The sequence below is a fragment of the Spermophilus citellus genome (assembly GCF_964194105.1).
Source record: "Spermophilus citellus genome assembly, chromosome: 11".
NCBI classification, from domain to species: domain Eukaryota; kingdom Metazoa; phylum Chordata; class Mammalia; order Rodentia; family Sciuridae; genus Spermophilus; species Spermophilus citellus.
This window is the reverse complement of record NC_138192.1, coordinates 81,590,794-81,613,916: the sequence shown is the minus strand read 5'-3', so window position 1 is coordinate 81,613,916 and position 23,123 is coordinate 81,590,794. Positions and strand designations below refer to the sequence as shown.

Sequence of the window (23,123 nt, the reverse complement as noted above, 5' to 3'; positions counted from 1 at the left end):
CATCATCATCTTCTTCCTCTTGAACTCTTCATGGTTTGTGTTGTTCTACGTGTTCAGTGGGTCTCTTTGCATCTATTTGTGTGTAAGATATTCTTTGTTTTAAGTGTGCATTTTATTCTTTTGTTTCCATGTGTTTGTACCATTTATCTATGTCAATCGTAGCTTATCTGGATGCTTCCTTTGTTTTCATTAGTGCCTTTGATATATTACTCATCACCAGTGTACAGTGTTGATATCTTTGTTTTTTGTTGGATACTGTTTTATGTTTTGTGTTGGAAACTGATATTACATATCAAAGAAAGCAAACCTTTAAATTCATATATATTTAAATTTCTACCAAATATACCTTTTACATACATGCTAACATATATAGATACTAACACTCCTGAAATACTCTTTTAAGAACCTGAACCTGAAAAGAAGGTTATCGAGAAACCAAAACTCAAGCCAAGACCTCCGCCTCCTGCTCCTGTTCCACCTAAGGAAGACGTGAAGGAGAAGATATTCCAACTTAAAGGTATCGGATATTACTTCCAAAGTCTTACTAACCTGCTCCAAACTTCTGTGCAGCCATTTGAAATGGTGCTTGCAGGAAATGTCTTACTTTTGGAAGTGTGCACTTTTAGACATGATCATGCTATGAGAATTGGTGTGTGTTTCTGCTCCCCTGGGGCCCTGGGCTGCCTTGTTAAGCCATGCCTACTGCCTACAAGTCAGCCATTGCATTGTGACATCATCCTTAACATCTGGATTCTGGGGCTACCCTACTAACTTTCTTATGTGGAGTGGGGAGGAGGGTCTTTTTTTATTTCAAAGCCTGGTTGCTCTGTGTGTTTTGAAGTCTTATGCATGTGAAATATACAACAAATCTTTCCATTGATATTTTTATCATGGCAGTAAAACATTTATATTAAAGCAAAAACTTTTTCTTAAAGAAGTCTAGGTTCTTTTAAATATAAGTAATATATTTAAGGGGTCCAGCAGCTGATATGTGTTCATGGACCATAAAATGAAGTCCTAAGTACAACTGGTCATTTCTGCTCCCCCACTTTTTTTAAAATTTAATAATAGAAACTACTGTATTCTATGATTTTCCCAGGGTATCTGGAAAGAATGGTTGTTAATATATTTGATATCTAGTATATCTGCCCATTATTAAACTTCCATTCATTCTGTGTTTTGATTTTCCTTTGAATTGGTGCAGTATTTCTTGATTTTTAAAATATAACATCTATAAAAGATCTGAAATAAACTGGAAAGAGTACATTATTCTTTTAATTTTCATAAAATCTGTCTCATTTGCAATAAGATTTGTTCATCTAAAAAAATTCTAGATATAATCTTAGATAAGCATTTTTCTCATGCTTCCACATCTACAAAGCCAAAATCTTTCTAGAATAAGACAACTTTTCTTGTGATTCTTGCCCCCTTTCAATTCCTTGTGGGTTTTAGGTCAGATGCAGGAAAAGAAAAGCAGACAGTTCTGAAAATATCACCTTCTTTGAGGACAATGAAATTTTTTCTCCTTGAAACAAATTTATGCTCAAAGGAAAATTTATTCTTTCTTTAATGAATAAAAAAAAAATCTCTCAGTCAGTCTTAATTTATAACTCAGCTTTGGAGTCAAAATGCAGTGGTGTTCATGATTTCAGAGCTTGGATGTTCTTGTAGCTATTTGGGCTGCTATCAATGCTTCCTGGACATAAGCAAGGCTTGGTTTTGATTCATGGCATAAAAAAGGATTTGCTTTAGATTAAATGTACAAATAATAACAGTAAGATCATATTCTTTAAAGCTGTTTCAAAGAAGAAAATTCCTGAAAAACCTGAGGTTCCAGAAAAAGTGGAGCTTACACCTCTGAAAGGTATTTCACAGACTGATAGTCTGTTCACATGTATCTACAGTATCCCTTCATCTGATTCTTTGCTCTTTTGGTTTTCATAGAATGTTCTCCTTTTTTTTTTTTTTTTGTCTCTCTCTTTTTAATTATCATAGTAGTAGTCTTGTTTATTTCTTGCAATTTTGTGGCTTTTATGGTCCTGGCTCATAAGTGTTGCTTCCTCGGTCTCCCATCAATTTCATACATCATGCTAGATGTTGTTTATCCTTGTCTTATTTTCATATGTCTATCTGCATTGTTTGAAAACATCAGATTTGACTCGTTGGCTGAAATTGATATCAGGAGACATCTTAGGTTAAAATGCTGAGTAGTAATAAGCTTCAGGGATTCACCTGGAAGTTCACATTTTAATCAGTGTGACAAGCACTACAAATCATACCCTACTGAATGATTTGTATGGTTTTCCTCACAACTGCCCTGTCACTTTCTTCCCACTCCAAAGACATTTTCTCAGGTGTACAGATCTCATGTTTCAGGTAAATTTCATTACCAATGCAGATCACTTTTCAAAAGTGATTTTTCTTTAAACAGTCTTTTCCCCCATCTACAATTAGACCTTAAAGAAAAATAAATAACTCATAAAAGTCTGGAGAACATCCACTAAAAATAAACTTAGTTTTTCTAGTAAGTTTAATGGATAGCTGCATTCTGTTCTGTTTAAGTAATCAATTCATCCAGACCCAGGAAGTAAATCTGAATGAATTGATTACTTAAATAATCACCTGTATACCTTTCCTGATTCATAAAATGGACATTACAAAATAATTTTATCATATATATTAACTAATAAATGTCAAACATTAGGATAGCATTTAGTGACATCTAGTGACTTTAAAAAGAGTAACCACTAGTGGGTGTGTTCTGCACTGGGTCTCAAACATCAGTAAGATCTTAAAATTAATAATATGGAAAAAACAAATGCACAAAAGTATTTTCACTATGTCCATTATATAAGAAATGTTTATCTTGCTTTCTCAACTTGAATTAACTAGATGCATAGTTTTAATCAATGAAAATAGCTATGTATTTAAGAATATTGGTAACTCACAAATAGTATTGAAGGGCAGCACAATTTATCATGAATAAAATTTAATGTTTAACTGTTAAATTTTTACTTAAAATATTTGACATTATAGAACATGATTATTTAAAATGAAGTACATAATTGCCTTTTATGTGTTTTTATTTTTGAAGTAAGATGTATACAGTTTTCTTTATCACATAAAAATCTATTAATTGCAAGTGTCTTCTTTAAGCACCAAATGGGAAATTTTACAGAAATATCTAAGAAATTCAGATTTCGTCTCACTGAGCACATATGTTACATGAGATAAACAATGTTTTAAATTATATTTTAATTGTTATCAGTAGAGAGTTAAAGTGGCTCAGTAATTACTAAGAGTATTTTGTTTTGCTTTCCTATTTAAACCCATATTTTTTTCTTATTATAGCAATAAGAAAAAAATAACATCATTACAATGTTTGGTATTCATTGTAGATGCAAGAGGAAATTAATTTGGAATTCCTTGGGTCACTTGTACTTTAAATTCAAGAATATTTTCTTATTCATAAAAAATGAGCCTCTAACATTAGCCTTAAAATTTTATGGTTCTATCATATTAAGTTAGTAATATTCCAAAAAGGAGACCTTAAGAAAGGATACTTCTCTTTAGAAGGTAAAATATGGTCTTCCCCCAATATCAAGGCCACAAACCAGATCTATGGCTTTCTCTTTCCTCAATGTAGAAGACTGAGTGATAGCCCTAACTCTTGCCAATTTAATGTATTTAATGGTCAGGTAAATACCAATGTAGATTTGAGCTATTGGAGCAAAGATGCTGTCGAAAACCCTTGCAATTTGGTGAAAGGCTCATAAAGTCAATGTAGCACAAAATCTGTGTTCATCAAGATGAATATATTTGCCTTAGTCAACGTAATTGAATTTCATCATAGAGTTGTATAGATATTTGCAGAGGAAATAATTTGACATGTTTATTTGTTTTTAAATTCTGTGAATTTTTATGCAATAAAGTTGTTACTTGATACATTATAGTTAACCAGTTTGGGCAGAGACATTTTTCATGTTGAGATTCCATTTTTATATGAATTCACTTCAAAATTTGAATTCATATCCTTTTTAAGTGCCTGGAGCTGAAAAGAAAGTCCGCAAATTACTTCCTGAACCTAAACCTCAGCCAAAGGAGGAAGTTGTTCTGAAAAGCGGTATAGTATCAGCTTTAAGTATCTAAAAAACCGACTTGAAAGCTTACAAAATATTTCTGTCCCATGGTTTTCTTTACATTAGGTATCTTATTTATCAAAATGTGTTAGTGGTTTCATTGAAAATTAAGGCTGTGATTTCCAAATCTTTTTTAAAAGGAGACAGAAATTTTGTGAGCATTCATAGCATTTCAAAATTTATCATGTTAATAGAAATAACTAAATTGATACTATTCTAAACTAACAACAATGACCGTGAATGTCATTTTTCATAACCAAATTACATAGTCAAATACACTAAACCAATTAAATACGCAAAACTACTTAAGCATAAATATAATTTCAGTTTTAAATTATGGCACAGGATCACCACTAATAAATAATATTTTTAAAAAACTGAATCTCTTTCCTACTAAATATTTAAACACTAGAAACAAGGTATTCAATAGAAGAAACAAGTTCTAACATTGTCTTCATATGGAATAACTGATTTCTAGGCTACATTTCTTTAGGTATCTCTGCTTAAGTAAACTTTCTACTTCTTATTTAAATACTTCCTCATAAATTACAGCATTGAATTATTATTGGAATTTTCTGATATTCAAATTACTCATTTTTTGTTGGAGCCATTTCTGCCATGCAACTATCTTTGAATAGAATCTCTAAAGAGAAATAACATGACTAAGTACTATGTAAATAAACAGCAAATGTTGATTTGGGGGGGAGAGAGAAAAAGCATTTTTAGTGAAAATGCTAAAATTTCTAGGGCATGTGTGCGCATGTTTTTCATTTTCCTTGCTTTGTACATTATTTGCATTTGTCAAGCTTGTTCAACATCTTCATCAGTTTGTCTTGGTTTACATATAAACCTTTTTGTCTTTTAAAGTTCTAAGAAAGAGACCTGAAGAAGAAGAGCCTAAAGTAGAACCTAAAAAAGTAGAAAAAATTAAAAAACCAGAAGGTAGGAATCTCGGTGAAAATTTGTGAAATTATCTTTTAGCAAAGTGGACATTTATTAAAAGGTTTATCTTGTAAACATAACTGAAGTGAAACATAAACGTAGCTTCATATTTCATCTGTATGTAATGTGTGTTTTCCATTGTCTGCTTTTTGCTTACTTTTGTAGTAATTCCCAAATCCATTCATGTATTTCCCATAACTTTATTATTATCATTCCCTTTCCACTTACGTTCTTCCAGTGGAAATGACTGAAATAATAAGTTGGCTATAGAAGAACTTCATGGGAGGGGGTTGGCAAATGTTTCATAATCTATGGGGGCTTTTAAGTGGGCTGAGTTTATTAGCCTGTTCTCAAAGGGTCTAATGATTGAGAACTATTATAAAAATGATTTAGAAAGGGAAAATTAGTGGAGTTGAGAAGCAAGTGGATGGAATAAAAGAAAGAAAAATGAATTGAGACAGATTCTAGAGGAGAAAATAGAAATCAAATGAGAAAATGTAAGGTGCTTATAAAAGTCGTCAATAGAGTTTTTTTGAAATCTAGAAACATAAATACTTTGAGCTACTATTTCAGAGGAGTTGATTTCTAAGTGTTCAAATCTTAACACTAGAAAATCATCTTATTTTCTTAAAGTACCAGTGCTAAAACCTGTTGAAGAGGTTGAAGTGCCTCCAGCTACTGTTACAAAAAGAGAAAGGAAAATTCCTGAACCAGAAAAAGGTATAAACCTATGGGTGCTTTCTCAGTTGTCTCTAAAGATGTGGGCATTTAGCATTTAAAATATGATTGTACTGGCATCTACATTTAAATATGTGCCTTAATCTAGTATCACCCATATCTTAATTTTCTTTACCATTTCACTCTCCTGTACCATTTGCTAATGATCACTCATTTGTTAAATGAATTGCTAGAAAAAAATGTAATGGGCCATAAGCTGAAGAACAACATTAAAACCAATAAAAATGCCTTCCTATGATTTTTGAATATTTCATTTAAAATTAAAAATAAGCTTACATCAATACTTGGTTTGATAAACATGTGTGCATAAATTCTGTCTTCTAAGTTATGTTGTCTGCTTGATTTTAGTTTTGACTTTGTGGGACTCTTAAAAAATACTGTAATAACTTTTTCATTTCTATGAATTATTTTAGTGCCTGAAATTAAGCCAGCAATACCTCTGCCTGGTCCTGAACCAAAACCAAAGCCTGAACCGGGTGAGTGAGTTTATCCTTAATGTCATGGGCACATTCCTTCAAGTTCCACACAACTCATGCATAGTCAGTAAGAAAACATACATGAGGGCTGGGGTTGTGGTTCAGTGGTAGAGGCCTTGCCTAGCATGCATGAGGAAGTGGGTTTGATCCTCAGCACCACATAAAAATAAAATAAAGATATTGTGTCTATATAAAGAAAACATACTTGAAAGTCATCATGCATCAAATGATTTCTAATATCTCTGTATGCTTCTCTGGAAAACTAGTTATTTGAAGATTTCACAGTTACTTTCAAAAAGGCAAACAGGCTACCACACAGGGTTTCAAGAAGTGACAATGGATACCTTCATACTATGCATTTCTCTCTGCAGAAGTGAAAATAATGAAACCTCCGCCTGTGGAGCCAGCACCAGCCCCCATTGCTGCCCCAGTTACAGTGCCAGTGGTTGGAAAGAAAGCAGGTATTTATCCTATAGTTTTCTTGATTAAAGTTTCTGGATTAAAATGAAAGCTATATTTAGAACATAGACATCACTTCAACTGTGGGGATTATGACATATTATGTTTTCTTCATCTGATATACTTTACCATCCAGTCTGTCTCCCAACGGAAAAGCATAGGGTGCGTTCATTGGATCGTGCACTCCTGCAATTCGTTATTTCTTTCATATGCTTTTGGTATTAAGTAATGAAGATGTTTAAGGCTGATCAGAACTAAGGACACAGTTTCTCTACGAACACATACAAGAATCCCATGGAACTCCAAAGTTCCCTTGTATCCTACAGAAATTATTGCTCATTTTTTTTTAAAGACGGCATATTGGAATGATATAAAGGAAAATAATGGTTGAAAACCCTGTGAATATACTAAATGTAATTGAATTGGACATTTTGAAATGGCTAACATAATAATTTTTATGTTAGGAATATTTTATCACAATAAAAAAGTTAAAAAACTACATAGCTCAGTCTTTAAGTCTATATAAAGATTTAGACCAATAGTGGTACAATTTTTAATTGTACTAACTTAATGATATAGCTGTCTCAAATGCAAATTCAAGGTACTTATCAGTTATATATGAACTATTTAATAGTTTATCACTTAGGCAATAATTTCAAAACCAAAACTGATTTGACATGTAATTATTAATCATAAATACACATCCTATTTGGCCCTTGGCAGGTTATTTGATCTTATAAAATTTTTATTTAAAATTATCTCAAAATATTTTGGATTTTTTTACATTTGATGACACAAAAATTACTATGTTCTTTTGACTATAGTTTAATTTTTAATATTTATGCTAGATTTTGTCAGTGGTATTTACCACTTGGGCATTATTCTTACTTTTAAACTTGCAAAATAGTTCAGAAAAAAAGTGAATAACTGCCAAAGAGCTAATTTCCTTAGTCTTCCATGGATTTGTTTGTCTGCTCAACTTAAAAAGAAAGGCTTTTGGTAACTTCTGGCCCATTTACCTTTTCCCTATATGAATTCATTGCAGACAAAACTTATTTCCTTGGTTCTCATAATCAATACATACAAATACGGGTAAAATACTTTGCATAGCTAGGCAAGAGCAAAACTCTTCCTCACAGGTTGACAGTAAGCCTTTCAGAAATGAAAAGAAGATAAAGGCACTCCTGAGACAATTTTTTAATATTAAATATGTTAGCAATTTAGCTTAGTTCCATCAGTCTCTGAATACACCTTCTTGGAAATGTTGAAGTATTCTCCATAGAAATCATATAAATGAAACAACTTCACTTTATGTATCAATATTTATAATATAGAACATGACTTATCCCAGGTGGTTGACTGGTGAGCATGAAATTAGTCTGAAAATTGTTTAAATGCTGAGTCTTCTTTTTATTTTAGAAGCCAAAGCACCTAAGGAGGAAGCCGCCAAGCCAAAAGGTCCCATCAAAGGTGAGCTCCATTCCCCAGGACCTGTACTGTAACCTTTCACTCTGAATTCCTATACTTTACATTAATGGGGAAAACAATTTTCAAAATTTACAACAATCTTTATTATTTCTAATTGATTCTGTAAAAGCCAGTATGTCTTCTTTTTAAAATAAGCTACCTCTAATATTACTCAAATGGATGTCATGTATATAACCAATTATATTTTAGCACAATAAACCGTACAAGTTTTTTTCATTTAATTTGTTCTTTTTAATTATACATAAAAATAGAATGTATTTTGACATATTATACATATGTGGAGTATAACTTCCCAACATGATGTGGAGTCACACTGGTTGTGTTCGTATGTGAACACAGAAAAGTTACATCTGATTCATTCTATACAAGAACATTTTCATACAGGTGATATTATGTATGACAGTTAAAGTAATTATACAATAGTCTGGATATTTTATACTTAGGATTAAAACTTGATAAAATGAAATGAGTTTATTATTTATGAATTCCTTATGCCATCTCATTTTCCTGTCTGAAACAAGGTAATATATATTGGATCCATCTTTCAACTGCCTGGTCTTTAGTTTTCTGTTCTTGACTCCGAGTTGCTTTATGGCTAGTTTATCCAGCAGGCATCCCAGCATGCCAATTCAACTTTTTATTTTACTCCGAATTAGGTGTAGCCAAAAAGACTCCTTCACCCATCGAAGCTGAAAGGAAAAAGTTAAGGCCTGGAAGTGGTGGGGAGAAACCTCCTGATGAAGCCCCATTCACCTACCAGCTAAAGGCTGTGCCATTGAAGTTTGTGAAAGAAATCAAAGACATCGTCTTGAAAGAAGCTGAGTCCGTGGGCTCTTCTGCAATCTTTGAGTGTTTAGTCTCCCCCTCCACTGCAATCACAACCTGGATGAAAGACGGCAGCAATATCCGAGAGAGCCCAAAGCATAGGTTCATCGCAGATGGCAAAGACAGAAAGCTGCATATCATTGATGTTCAGCTTTCTGATGCTGGTGAATACACCTGTGTTCTACGTTTGGGAAATAAAGAAAAGACCTCCACAGCTAAGCTTGTTGTAGAAGGTAAGTTCCAATCTCTCAAACATCATCAGTATTAAACTTTGCACAATAAACCTTAGTATAAGCAACTTTTCTTGTTGCTTTAGAAAAAAAATCTCATTTCACCAAATAAAAGTTTTATTTCACTGAATATGATGAATATGTTCAAATTTATACTGCAATTTTCCACAGAACTTCCTGTGCGTTTTGTGAAAACACTGGAGGAGGAAGTCACAGTGGTCAAAGGACAGCCATTGTATTTGAGCTGCGAGTTAAACAAAGAGCGGGATGTGGTTTGGAGAAAGGATGGGAAGATTGTGGTGGAGAAACCTGGCCGAATTGTGCCGGGTGTCATTGGCTTGATGCGGGCCCTGACCATCAATGATGCAGACGATACAGATGCTGGAACTTACACAGTTACTGTGGAAAATGCCAACAACCTGGAATGTTCATCTTGCGTAAAAGTAGTAGGTTAGTATGTGGGAGGCTGAGGTGGGAGGATCACTTAAGCATATAAGTTCGAGATCAGCCTGGGCAAACATAGTAAGACCCTGTCTCCAAAAACAAAACAAAAAACAGTAGTAGGTTAGTACATTCCTAGGAAATTTTGTTCACTTATTATGATGATAAGAAAATGTAAGAAAGAATGTGTTTCCCAGTATCTAAATATCAGAAGTCTTATGCCTTTGGTAATAGGGAGACTATCAGCATATTGTAGCAGGTTACTGATATCTACTTCTATGAAATTTTTTTCTATTTCTGAAATTTACTAAGGAAGTCATTTACATTGCTCAAATCCTAATCATTTTTCTTTCTGATTTCCTTTTCATACAGAGGTTATTAGAGACTGGCTGGTGAAACCTATACGAGATCAGCATGTGAAACCCAAGGGGACAGCTGTTTTCACCTGTGACATAGCAAAGGACACTCCAAATATTAAATGGTTTAAAGGGTATGATGAGATCCCCATGGAACCAACTGATAAGACTGAGATTCTGAAAGAAGGAAATAAACTATTCCTCAAAATTAAGAATGCTATGCCAGAAGACATTGATGAATATGCAGTAGAAATTGAAGGGAAAAGATACCCTGCAAAGCTGACACTTGGAGGTATAAAAACTTTATCTGTCATTCTGAAAGATAAATTTTGGGTTTGCATAAGGCAAAATAACACACCAAAACCAAAAAAAGCAAACCACTGTTAGATGGTTTAAAGTGATGTGTTACTTTGTCTCTGACCAATACAGAGCGTGAGGTCGAACTGCTTAAACCAATAGAGGATGTCACCATTTATGAGAAAGAAAGTGCAAGCTTTGATGCAGAAATCTCAGAGGTAGATGTTCCTGGGCAATGGAAGCTGAAGGGAGAACTTCTGAGGCCCTCCCCTGTGAGTACTTTACCATTTTAAGTTATCATATAAAACGGCTACATTCTGTATCGGGGTTCAATATTCAGATTTAGTTTAATAATGGGATGACTTTGGACTTCTAAAGTCTCAAGGGATGGAATTTGATTCATTATTTGTACCCAAGTCAGAAAAAAATTTGTGAATTTTTATGACAGAAGATGTTTGGCTTACATTCATTAATAGTAATTTTTTAAACTTTAAGAAATCTGTCTGAAACATTTCTCCTCTAGGGACTTTATCTCATGTAAATGTTAACTGAAATTATTGTTTTCCAGACATGTGAGATCAAAGCAGAAGGTGGGAAGCGCTTCTTAACTTTGCACAAAGTCAAACTGGACCAGGCCGGTGAAGTCCTCTACCAGGCACTGAATGCATATACAACCGCCATCCTAACAGTGAAAGGTATGAGGCCTTAGGAACTCAGGGAGGGGCTGAGCTTCATTTCCTGGTCCTCTGCATTATGGAAATCCTCATTCTCAATGTTTGACTTTCAGAAATTGAACTCGACTTTGCTGTGCCCCTGAAGGATGTCACCGTTCCAGAAAGGCGACAGGCTCGATTCGAGTGTGTGCTCACCCGAGAAGCAAATGTTATATGGTCTAAAGGACCTGATATAATCAAGGCATCTGACAAATTTGATATCATCGCTGATGGAAAGAAGCACATCCTTGTTATCAATGATTCTCAGTTTGATGACGAAGGGGTCTATACTGCAGAGGTGGAGGGCAAGAAGTCCTCAGCACAGTTGTTTGTTACAGGTAAGAGCTGATGAGATCTGACCATAACATCCCATGGACAGAATTTGTTTCATTATTTGTGCCCACGTCAGAAACACATATATTACCTTACACACATATATTACTTTAAAGATAGAATCCCAAGTTCTAAAACCAACAATCAGAACCACTACTTTACTTTCACAGTGACACCCCCCTACACACACACATTAAGAAAACCACAAACCACCCCCCCAAAAAAAACCTTAAATTTTTCAATGGAGAGCAGCTCCACTTAAAAAGAATTAGTGTCATATGAAATGAAATTAAATTAAATGGGTCCCTTTTACCCAGGCAGGTTAGAGTGGAATCTTTCTGTAGTAAATTGTGTCTCTGAACATATTATCCATGCTTGCATTGCAGGTATAAGACTGAAATTCATATCACCTCTCGAAGATCAGACGGTGAAAGAGGGTGAAACAGCAACTTTTGTCTGTGAGCTTTCTCATGAAAAAATGCATGTAGTCTGGTTCAAAAATGATGTCAAGCTGCACACCACCAGAACGGTGCTCATGTCTTCTGAAGGCAAGACTCATAAACTGGAAATGAGGGAAGTGACGCTAGACGATATATCACAGATAAAAGCTCAAGTCAAGAACCTGAACTCCACAGCCCATCTGAAGGTCCTAGGTAAGTGCACCCGTTGCACCTGGACAGTTCCTAAATGGTGGGAGGGGTGGTAATTAAGCATCTTAGACCTGTTGTTCTTTGATGAACTTTGGTTTTCACATTGCTTCTGACCATATGCTAACTGACTTTGACAGAGGCTGATCCCTACTTCACTGTGAAATTACACGACAAAACTGGAGTTGAGAAAGATGAGATCATCCTGAAATGCGAGGTGAGCAAAGATGTGCCGGTGAAATGGTTCAAGGACGGTGAAGAGATCACACCCTCAGCCAAGCATTCCATCAAGTCCGATGGGCTGCGTCGCATCTTGAAGATCAAAAAGGCAGAACTTAAAGATAAGGGTGAATATGTGTGTGACTGTGGCACAGACACAACCAAGGCCAACGTTACCGTGGAGGGTGAGTTGCCCCGAGACCGCAAATTTACCATTTCCAAAGCTGCCTTTTATTTGCTCAGCCTCACTAATAGAACTTTGCGTACTTTCAGCTCGACTGATCAAAGTGGAAAAGCCGCTATATGGAGTAGAAGTGTTTGTTGGTGAAACAGCCCGCTTTGAAATTGAGCTTTCTGAGCCAGATGTCCATGGCCAGTGGAAGTTGAAGGGAGAGCCTTTGACGGCTTCCCCTGTAAGTGAGAGCTGATGAGGCAGGAGGGGGTGGCTCTGTTGTTTAGAAGGGGAAGACTTGGTGATTTGCAGACACTTATTCACTCATGTGAATAACATTCTTTCTCCAAACTCTCACTCTAAACAGGACTGTGAAATCATTGAAGATGGGAAGAAGCATGTTCTCGTTCTTTATAACTGCCAGCTGGATATGACGGGAGAGGTTTCCTTCCAGGCGGCCAATGCTAAATCTGCAGCCAATCTGAAAGTGAAAGGTAAGCCCCCCCTTGAAGGCACCTTTCTGTATTTTCAAGACTTCAAGACCCTAATTGATCAAGGTCATGAATGGAAGCATTCTGACTTGATCCACACCATCTTTTTCCTTCAGAGCTGCCACTCATCTTCATAACGCCCCTCAGTGACGTTAAAGTCTTTGAGAAGGACGAGGCTAAATTTGAGTGTGAAGTATCCAGGGAGCCGAAAACTTACCGGTGGTTGAAAGGAACCCAGGAAATCACAGGTGATGACAAATTTGAGCTTATAAAAGATGGCACAAGGCATTCGATGGTGATCAAGTCGGCTGCTTTCGAAGATGAAGCAAAATACATGTTTGAGGCTGAAGATAAACGCACAAGTGGGAAACTGATCATTGAAGGTAAATGTTTTTATCAGCTAGGCCACCCCAACATGATTTTTTTTTTGTCTTTGTGTTTATAGTTCCTTGTTAAAGTGTTAGAATTTGTGAGCTTTTTTTTTTCTTTGATAGGAATCCGGCTCAAATTCCTTACCCCTCTCAAGGATGTGACAGCTAAAGAGAGGGAAAGTGCTGTGTTCACAGTGGAGCTATCCCATGACAACATCCCAGTTAGCTGGTTCAAGAACGACCAGCGCTTACATACCAGCAAGTTGGTCTCAATGCACGATGAGGGGAAGACACACTCCATCACGTTCAAAGACCTGTGTATGGATGACACCTCCCAAATTAAAGTAGAAGCGATGGGAATAAGTTCAGAAGCTAAACTCACTGTGCTTGGTGGGTACTATTGTAAAATTAATTCCATTCAATTAAATTCAACAGAAATTTGTAGAGTATTTATTACATGAGATAGTCTTCTAAGTGTATGCTGAATGAAAGCAGACCTAGCCCTTAAGAAACTGTCACCATGTTATGAGGTTTGTGTCTAAAACACTGTTACCTAAAAGGTAACAGAGGACTTTAATGAGGATTTTATTACAGGCCCACAGAATAGCCATTTAGAGTCAGAATTAAAATTCTTAATTAGGGATTGGGGTTGTGGCTCAGTGGTAGAGTGCTTGCCTTGCACATGTGAGACCCTGGGTTTGATCCTCAGCACCACATATAAATGAACAAATAAAATAAAGGTATTGTGTCCATCTACAACTAAAAAAATTAAACAAAACTCTTAGTTATTAAGATGTCATGTTTAAAATTAAAATATAAAAATATTTGCTATCTCCTTATTTTATCAAATTACTTCACAGAAATGTTTTTCAAGTTTCTAATAGAACACATTAACAGAATTTACCTTAATAAGCTTTATTTTTTTTCTTGGTTCCTTAATACCAAGAGGATCAAATATAAAATCTAATTAAATATTGACATTATGAAGGCAAACTATTAATAGATTAAGAAAACAAATAAGATGAATCTGAAAGCTTAAAAGCAAATGAGACGTAATAGAGTTTCTAAGAAATGAGAAATTTAGCCAAATAAGGAATACAAAATTATATTGAAGCTAAGTTGCATAGTATCTCTTGAACTACTATTAACCTATTAGAAAACATAATACCGATGGTTTAGATCTTGACAAATTCCATGCACTAATTTTCTTTCTAATATTTAGAGAACTTTTAAACCTAAACATGATTGAATATCTGATACAATTTTAAAATATACTTAGAACTTTATGACCTACCTCTTAGCTTTCCAAAAAAGAATCATTTCTCTAGTTGGTTAATAAAGATTTTATTTTTCTCTTATGCTTTCCTTGCAGAGGGAGATCCATACTTTACAGGAAAGCTTCAAGATTACACTGGTGTGGAGAAGGATGAAGTAATTCTTCAGTGTGAAATTAGCAAAGCAGATGCACCAGTAAAATGGTTTAAAGATGGAAAGGAAATAAAGCCATCTAAAAATGTTGTTATTAAGGCAGATGGCAAAAAGCGCATGTTAATCCTAAAGAAAGCCTTGAAATCAGATATTGGGCAGTATACCTGTGACTGTGGGACAGATCAGACCTCTGGGAAGCTTGACATTGAGGGTAAGAAAATTTCCATGAGTTTCACTCTTGACACCGTTGGGTTATTTCTGCAGAGGATAATGGCACATGCTGACCCTTCACTTTTCCAGATCGGGAAATTAAACTGGTGCGACCCCTGCACAGTGTGGAGGTGATGGAGACTGAGACGGCCCGCTTTGAGACTGAAATCTCTGAAGAGGACATTCATGCCAACTGGAAACTCAAGGGAGAGGCACTGCTCCAGACACCTGTAAGGCTATTTCTGAACTTGTCAACACCCAGAGTTGCTGTGTGAAATCAAAAAGGACAGGGGAAACGTCAGAGTGCATGGAGGGCATTTAAAACATGGCATGGGATTCTGTATCAGACTCTAAGGCAAACAGAGAGTCTTTGAGCTCCATCACCTTTACACAACATAAGTTGTTTGAATTCTGTGTTGTTGCTAGTTGGTTCAAAATTATACAGTTAAAAAAAAATGTTGCTTTCCTGGTAAGACCTGTAACCCTTATTTCTCTAACAGTAAATACATAAATGCATATTCAATAAATATAATAAATATACATAAATATGAATTTGTATAAATATATAAAATCTCTCCATCTATTTGTAGCATTCTTTTAATTATGGTATTCTACCCTTAGAGAAAAATCTCAAAATTATTTACAATTAAATGGTTTTCTCTGTTTTCATACAGGATTGTGAAATTAAGGAAGAAGGCAAAATTCACTCTCTTATTTTGCACAACTGTCGCTTGGACCAGACTGGTGGGGTGGATTTCCAAGCTGCCAATGTTAAATCTAGTGCCCACCTCCGAGTTAAACGTAAGTGTTACATTTTTTGGCTGAAAATTAAATATACACTTTTTTTGAAAATGAACGCATGTGAAACTGATTGGAATTATTATCTCAAAAATATCACTAAAGTACAAAAACTGCCTTTCTGTTATTTACTTCTTCAACATATTAACATAAAAGTGGTTCCAATTCTAAAATTTCAAAAATTTCATTGATCTTGTCATTGGAGCAAAAGAAAAGTTAGCAACTCAGATATCCAACTCTCATAATCCTTTTCATTCAAGTACATAAACATACAGTAAGAATCTAACTCCGAACCATTGACTTTAACTCAGAACACATCCCTCCAGTGGCTGTACAAATATAGCACCATAAAGAAAGTCTTTGCTGTGTGGGCATTTCAGGCTCAAGAAAGAAGGCAAGGAGCGTGAGGCTTACATTTTTGGAAGGTGCAGAGTGGTTGATGGAAACAAACAGGCAATGTGACAGAGGGCCCCTTGTCCTCCCCCAATCAGAGTCTTAGTTATTTTGGAAGTCACATACCTTATGTAGCGAGAGGAACTTGACGCCTGGCAGAGAAACAGATGCAGTGCAGATTTCTTGCTGACCTTGTACATCCCAGAGGAAGGGCCCTACAAATACCCGCTCTCTAGCCACCAGCTCTCTCCCTTTCTCCACACCACAAGGCCACATTTCACATGGGAGTCAAAAGTGTGGCCAGTCTCGTGGCTTTTTCCTTCTTGAACCAAACAACCATGGAGGTTAATAACTAATTGCAATTTATCCTCTTGGAATTACAAAATGAGTAATGCAAAGCTTTTTCTTTCCTCCCGCAAAGCACGGGTAATTGGTCTTCTGAGGCCTCTAAAGGATGTCACAGTGACTGCAGGAGAAACAGCCACCTTTGACTGCGAGCTCTCTTATGAAGATATCCCAGTGGAATGGTACCTCAAAGGGAAGAAACTAGAGCCCAGCGATAAGGTAAGAAGTAGGCACATGGTCGCCTTGCCTTATCCTTGCTTTCTCTGATTTTTCTGCCTTTACTCACATGTTTCTTATTCTTTGCTCTTTCTAATGTCTCCTTCCCTGCCTTTTCTTCTGTCCCTCCTCTAGCCTGGTTTCCACTGAAGCTGTAAGGCAGATTTTTCAGATTTTGATTGAATTTAACCTGATAAGATATTTATTGAAATAGAAATAAGTATTTAAAGGAGAATTATATTTTAATTTTTGTTAAGAGGCAAACGCTTATTATTAGCTAGCAGTGCTACTTTATTTGATTAAATAGAAGACAAAAAGCATCAAAAAGGCTTTTGTAACAGTAGCACACATTAGGTTTTAAGACTAATTCTCTTTATGCTATCTAGTATTCTGCATATAAGGGGATTAGAGGAGAAGACTGGAATTCCATTTGAAGCAGTTGATCAAGTAGTTGAGATAACTTTTGAGCAGATTTGCTCTTTGAGCCTGTCTCCAAAGCTATTTTTAACCCTCAAGTGCTTTGAGCTGTGGAAATTCTGGAATGCAACTATTTAAAGTACAACTGGTGGTACTGACAAGAAAGAAGGGTGCTGTGATTATCCACACATATTAACAAGTATACTTTAAGAAGTTTCGGTAAATAACCAGCTCCCATGGTTAGGTTTTAATAATTAAAAACTGAGGCAGTTATTTAGATAGGTCCCAAGTACGATTTGCCTAAATTGACCTGTGTATTTTACACTCCTTCTCCAAAAACAATGCACGTGTTTAAATTATTTTGATAATTCACCATTAATTTTGAATTCTTGAAATTAAATATACAGAAAATGTCCAGCATGGTTTGGAAAGAGAGCACAGGGTAGTACATTGTTATATGACAACCCCCTCCAGTATTTCAGAAATAATAAGTGTGTACCAGGGATTCAATAAAGATTTAAAAATTAAAAGAGGATTCAATTTAACAAGAACCAGATTGAAATATTGGAATATAGTATCTTTGAACAAATGCCTAAAACAAACAGAAAAAACTAGTAATCTACAGAAGTAACTAAAGGGTAGTTCAATAATACTGATCTGGTGGATAAGTTCTGCCTGTCATACAGACAGTGATGACCAGTTGATCTCTTTCAACCAGCTGAAAAAGCAGCAGTACATTCCAACTGTAGCATGAGAATTAATTTACAGAACACTTTCTTTACAGCAAAATCTTAAATACTGATTTGGGTGATGGGGCATCTCTACCTTCGAGCTTGCTTTAAAAATGTACATTTTTCCTGTTAAGTGTAGTTTAATTAATTTCATGTCTATCAGTCAAGAACTGATTGATTTTTTTCATGATTTTTTGGATTCTAAATTTGTGAAATTGCTTAAGGATAGATAATTGGTATTATTCTTGTGTTACTAAATAACTTTTGGTCAAAGGAAGAGTTTTTAACTAAAAGATCTTTTGGAAAAAATCAGTTCCAATTCTGATAAAAACTGCACTATTTAAATTTTTAAAAAATCTTATTCATATTTCTTTTACTCAAAAATAATATCTCCCCCAGTGGCTTGGGAGGCTGAGCCAGGAGGATGGCAAGTTCAAAACCAACTTCAATAAAAAGCACTTCACTAAGCAACTCAGTGAGACCCTGGCTCTAAATAAAATAGAAAATAGGGCTGGGGATGTGGCTCAGTGGTTGAGTGCCCCTGAGTTCAATCCCCCATAATCCCCCCACCGAAATAATAATCATGATCATGATCATCATCATCATCATCACTAAAGCTTTTTCTGAAGTTAGGATCAGTTTGCTATAATTCTAGAGTGCTCACTCCTATTTTTCCTTTAGCATAGGAATTTTAATCCTTACTCTAGCTTCTCAAAATATATCATCTTTTTAATGAACTTACTCTTAATATTACTTAAATGTCTCTTTTCAAAAAGAAATATCAACTGTGAAGTAATAAATGATTTGTGACATTTCAGGTGTATTTAAATTATGTCTATTAGAATAAACTTGTTCTAGTCAATTCAGGCCTTTAAGTTTAGCTTTCTGCAAAGTCTTTAGTTTCGAAAACTTCAACAACCAAACAAAAACAGGTTATAGAAATAGGCAATGGGAAGAGAAAATTTTAGAAATAAGCTATAAATAAGCTATTTTTGTTTGTGTGTTTGTCTTTTGGGGGGTTTTGTTTTGTTTTCACTATTTGTTTTTGACTACTTAGAAAAAACTAAGTCGTAATAGACATTTGATAATTTTGTATTTAAATTTTAATAGTTCAGTCAGTTATTATGCCTACTGCATTAAAGCAGTATAGTTAATAAGTTAATATTTTAAAAGTGTAACATCTAATATCGTCCTGACATAATTTACCACAATATCTTTGGCATTAATTTTATTGGTTGGTTTTTATAAGATATGTTTTCCTTCTTTTAACATAGTAAAGATAATAGCTACATTGTATATGAACTGTTTATTGAAAACCATTATGAGCAATATACTTGGAAGCAGAGAATATTCTAGAGTAGCCTAGGAGAATTCAGATGATACAGCAATGTGTACATTGATGAAATATGTATCTGCATGGGTTAGAGACCGACTTAAGTTGCCATTGAAAATTTATGTTCAAAATTTATATTGAAATGTCATTAAATAATTTTTCCAATACCATGTCTTTAAATAAATAGCTATGTTCCTAGACCATATCTTAGTTTATCATTTCCTCTGGTTCTGTTGTTGTTCTTTATTTTGTTTCTTGGCTGTTCTCAATTACTAAGGTAATTTTAGTAATTATATAAATATAACTATGAAAGTCTTAAAGCCTTCAGAACTATTAGGCAAAATCATTTTTAAATACATATGTGCTACAGAGATGATTATAAAACAACTTGGGTCACTATTTTAAACCATTTATCTAAATGAGTAAATGATCCTGTATAGAGTATTACATTTCATGTCTTCTTCTACTGCACTTTTCTGAAAAAACAACTAGGTGGTCACACGTTCAGAAGGAAGAGTTCATACACTTACCCTGAGGGATGTCAAGTTAGAAGATGCTGGTGAAGTCCAACTAACAGCAAAGGATTTTAAAACTCAAGCCAATCTCTTTGTGAAAGGTAATTATAAGGCTTATTTTTAAATGAATCTATACTGCAGGATTCTTGTAAATAATGCCAACTCTTAATTATCTTCATTTCATGAGTACCATAGATCATTAAAATATGCAAAAGTCTTTTTACCTTTTAGCCGAACAAAACACATCACAGACTACTCTTTTAAAAAATGTCAAAATTGACTAGTGTGGTGTGGTGTGGTAGCGTATACCTGGAATCCCAGCTGTTTGGGAGGCTAAAGCAGAAAAATTGCAAATTCAAGACCAGCCTCAGCAACTTAGCTAGACTCTTTCTGAAAAAATTAAAGGTCTGGGGATGTGCCTCAAAGGTAAAATGTTCATGTGTGAGGCCCTGACTTTAATCCCCAGTACCATTAGAAAAAGAAAAAAAATGGATTAAATAGGTTTTGCTACCTGTTTCTGTCCCTATTTTTTAATTTCACATTTGAGTTCAACAAACAGAGGAAAAAATTATCAAACTAGGTATCCATTGCTTTATTAATCAAGAGTTGGCTATTATTTCCTTGATGTTACTTTTTAAAAATTCTTTTCCTCTGTTACAAATAATGATAAAACATCATTATTGGAGGAAAATATCTGAGTGCGGTCAAAACTTACAAATGAACAAACTTAGAACAGAAAAAACCCTGGAGATGCCAGAGGAAAGTTGAGGAGGTTCTAAAACTCTTGAAGAAGGGAAAATTCTCTGGCTAATAAATATGATTCTTTCAGAACCCCCAGTTGAATTCACTAAGCCTCTTGAGGACCAGACGGTCGAAGAGGAAGCCACAGCAGTACTGGAGTGTGAAGTATCCAGAGAAAATGCTAAGGTGAAATGGTTCAAAAATGGAACAGAAATCCTCAAAAACAAGAAGTATGAAATTGTTGCTGATGGCAGGGTCAGAAAACTTATTATACATGGCTGTACCCCAGAGGATATCAAAACATACACTTGTGATGCTAAGGATTTTAAGACTTCCTGTAACCTGAATGTTGTGCGTAAGTATTCTTACACAGGATTTGTCATTTGCAACTCTTTGTAACAGCAACAGCAAAAACACTTGTTGCATGCCCTTCTTGGCTTGATCCCATTTCTTGGCTATTTATAATATTGATACTGAACTAATTTGATCCTATATTTATTTTTTAAAGTCTGTATGCTGTATCTGCTCTTATGAAACATCCATCACTTTTTATTAAGCTGCTTTTCTCTCAGGGTAGTGAGCAGATGCACTCTTTAAGCCTGCTATATGAATATTCTGATATGGCTGAGGCCAAACTGAATGCAAAAGAAAAGTTAGAGACCCCTGATTTTAAGAAAATGAAAGTAATTTCCATGTGGAGGGAAAATGCATTTTCAGGCATGGGGAATAAATAAAAAATGAGCATGAAATTTCATTTTGAATAGAAGCATATTTGGAATTATGATAATGTGACAAAGCCCATTCATATGATTGAATCTCTGAGAATAAGAATGGATGAGAAGATGGAGCATGTCTTTGATTCTTTTAATGAAGAGCTCCAGCATTACTTCTTGCCTTGGTGAAAAATAGCATCTTTTTCAAGATTCCACAAGCTCACTCATTTGCTTCATTTATTCATTAGCCCAGGGATTACATTTTTTTAGTGCATACTTTTACACAATATTTGTTTAGTTTAATTGCTTCTTGTCGGTCAACAGCTACAACCTAGTGCCTCTGATTGTGCTTCGTGCATCTTCTACTGTGCTATTCTTTCCATGTCATGGTTGCTCTGCTTTAGCTTAAGTCAGAGTAGCTTTTGGGTTTCCTTCTTCCCCTTGTCATCTGTCTCCACTCCAAGAAGACCCAGCTGCAATGGCATATCTTCAAGCCCATCAGCCAACATTTGTCCCAGGATCTCTCTGAGCAAGAAAGGTCATCTTGGAAAGGACTCACATGGAGATCTGAAAGAAGGAAGGGCAAGAAGGCAGCTGTCCACCTTACATAGCACTTAGATGAATTCTGGAGAAAAATGAAACAACAGATATAAAATGCCAAATAACTCTTCCATATACAACACACTGTTCGTCGTACTACTAGATTTTTTGCCTGACTTATATGTGACATCTTTTAAGTCAAGTTAAAAAAAAAAAGCTGGATATATGGGGATATATGGGATTTTCAGTTACTAATGCCTCTTAGCTGATCATAGTGCTTCAAGCTGTATTACCACTGATTTCTACTAATTTCTCAAAAAGTATGCTGGTTGCCTTAAATAAGAAAACATTTCTTTTCTACCGGTATGTCTTTCAAATCTGGCATAGTATCAATGAAGATTTTTTTTCAGTTGTCCTTTAAAAAATGGACATATAGTATGACACATGTCTTATGTAAACTACAGAGATACAGAAAAAGCAAAGCACCTTGTCTGAAAAGCAACTCCAACTGATTTCCAAGTTAGTTGTAGTAGCCTATTAAGATGCAAAGGCCTTGCCCAAAACTTTTTTTTTTAAATCTCTTCCATAGTAATGTCAGAACAAATTTCCAGAAACCTTATTTTTAATCATGATGACATTCTTTTACAGCTCCTCATGTGGAATTCTTAAGACCACTCACTGATCTTCAAGTTAAAGAAAAAGAAATGGCTCGGTTTGAGTGTGAAATTTCCCGAGAAAATGCCAAGGTATGTGATTATACACCTGTTATCCTGTGTAATATTATGTTTGCTTTTGGTCTCGTTAAAATGGAAAAAGAAATTAGTCAAATTTTCCCTGACCATCACTTTACTTTTTTTTTTTTATTGGTTGTTCACAACATTACAAAGCTCTTGACATATCATATTTCATACATTAGATTCAAGTGGGTTATGAACTCCCAATTTTTACCCCAACCATCACTTTACTTTTAAAGATTATTCAGCATGAAACATATACTTAATTGTTCTTTTTAGTATTATTCATTCATTATTGCTTGAAAAACACTGGACTCACAACCAAGAGATTTAAAGATTATTATTTTGGATCTTAGAGAATTGCTGTTTTCTTAGATAAAAAACAATCCAATATCAGCAGTTTAATGTCACAACTAAGTACTTCTTCTTCCCATTAACTACCACAGGCAAGATCCTCTGAGTCTCAGTTTACACATCAAAGGAGTTGGTCTGTGTGATGCCAAGGCCTTCTAAGGCTTTAAATTGTATGATCTCATTATTTTCAATAACTGATAACAGTATCAAAGCAACTCACTTCATAGTAATTAGTAAATTTTTTCTTGTTTTTTAAATTATGTTTATCTCTACCACCTTAATCCTTTGTTATATGATAAAGTTGTGTTGGTTGCTTTC

The 23,123-nt window shown here is 34.9% G+C and overlaps 1 protein-coding gene across 1 annotated transcript in view; it reads left to right on the top strand.

Moving 5' to 3' along the window:
- Positions 1–23,123, top strand: part of TTN (titin) — a 266,424-nt gene that overhangs the window by 148,940 nt on the left and 94,361 nt on the right. The window contains exons 185-211 of the mRNA XM_081261924.1: positions 404–517; positions 1,796–1,864; positions 4,043–4,123; positions 5,007–5,081; positions 5,715–5,801; positions 6,233–6,295; positions 6,667–6,756; positions 8,174–8,224; positions 8,899–9,300; positions 9,469–9,747; positions 10,111–10,386; positions 10,524–10,663; positions 10,960–11,086; positions 11,179–11,442; positions 11,824–12,090; positions 12,225–12,488; positions 12,577–12,716; positions 12,843–12,969; positions 13,083–13,349; positions 13,461–13,727; positions 14,710–14,976; positions 15,066–15,205; positions 15,650–15,776; positions 16,588–16,730; positions 19,701–19,824; positions 20,553–20,819; positions 22,366–22,463. Coding sequence (XP_081118050.1) covers positions 404–517; positions 1,796–1,864; positions 4,043–4,123; positions 5,007–5,081; positions 5,715–5,801; positions 6,233–6,295; positions 6,667–6,756; positions 8,174–8,224; positions 8,899–9,300; positions 9,469–9,747; positions 10,111–10,386; positions 10,524–10,663; positions 10,960–11,086; positions 11,179–11,442; positions 11,824–12,090; positions 12,225–12,488; positions 12,577–12,716; positions 12,843–12,969; positions 13,083–13,349; positions 13,461–13,727; positions 14,710–14,976; positions 15,066–15,205; positions 15,650–15,776; positions 16,588–16,730; positions 19,701–19,824; positions 20,553–20,819; positions 22,366–22,463 — 4,616 coding nt within the window. The remainder of the gene's footprint in view (positions 1–403; positions 518–1,795; positions 1,865–4,042; positions 4,124–5,006; positions 5,082–5,714; positions 5,802–6,232; positions 6,296–6,666; positions 6,757–8,173; positions 8,225–8,898; positions 9,301–9,468; positions 9,748–10,110; positions 10,387–10,523; positions 10,664–10,959; positions 11,087–11,178; positions 11,443–11,823; positions 12,091–12,224; positions 12,489–12,576; positions 12,717–12,842; positions 12,970–13,082; positions 13,350–13,460; positions 13,728–14,709; positions 14,977–15,065; positions 15,206–15,649; positions 15,777–16,587; positions 16,731–19,700; positions 19,825–20,552; positions 20,820–22,365; positions 22,464–23,123) is intronic.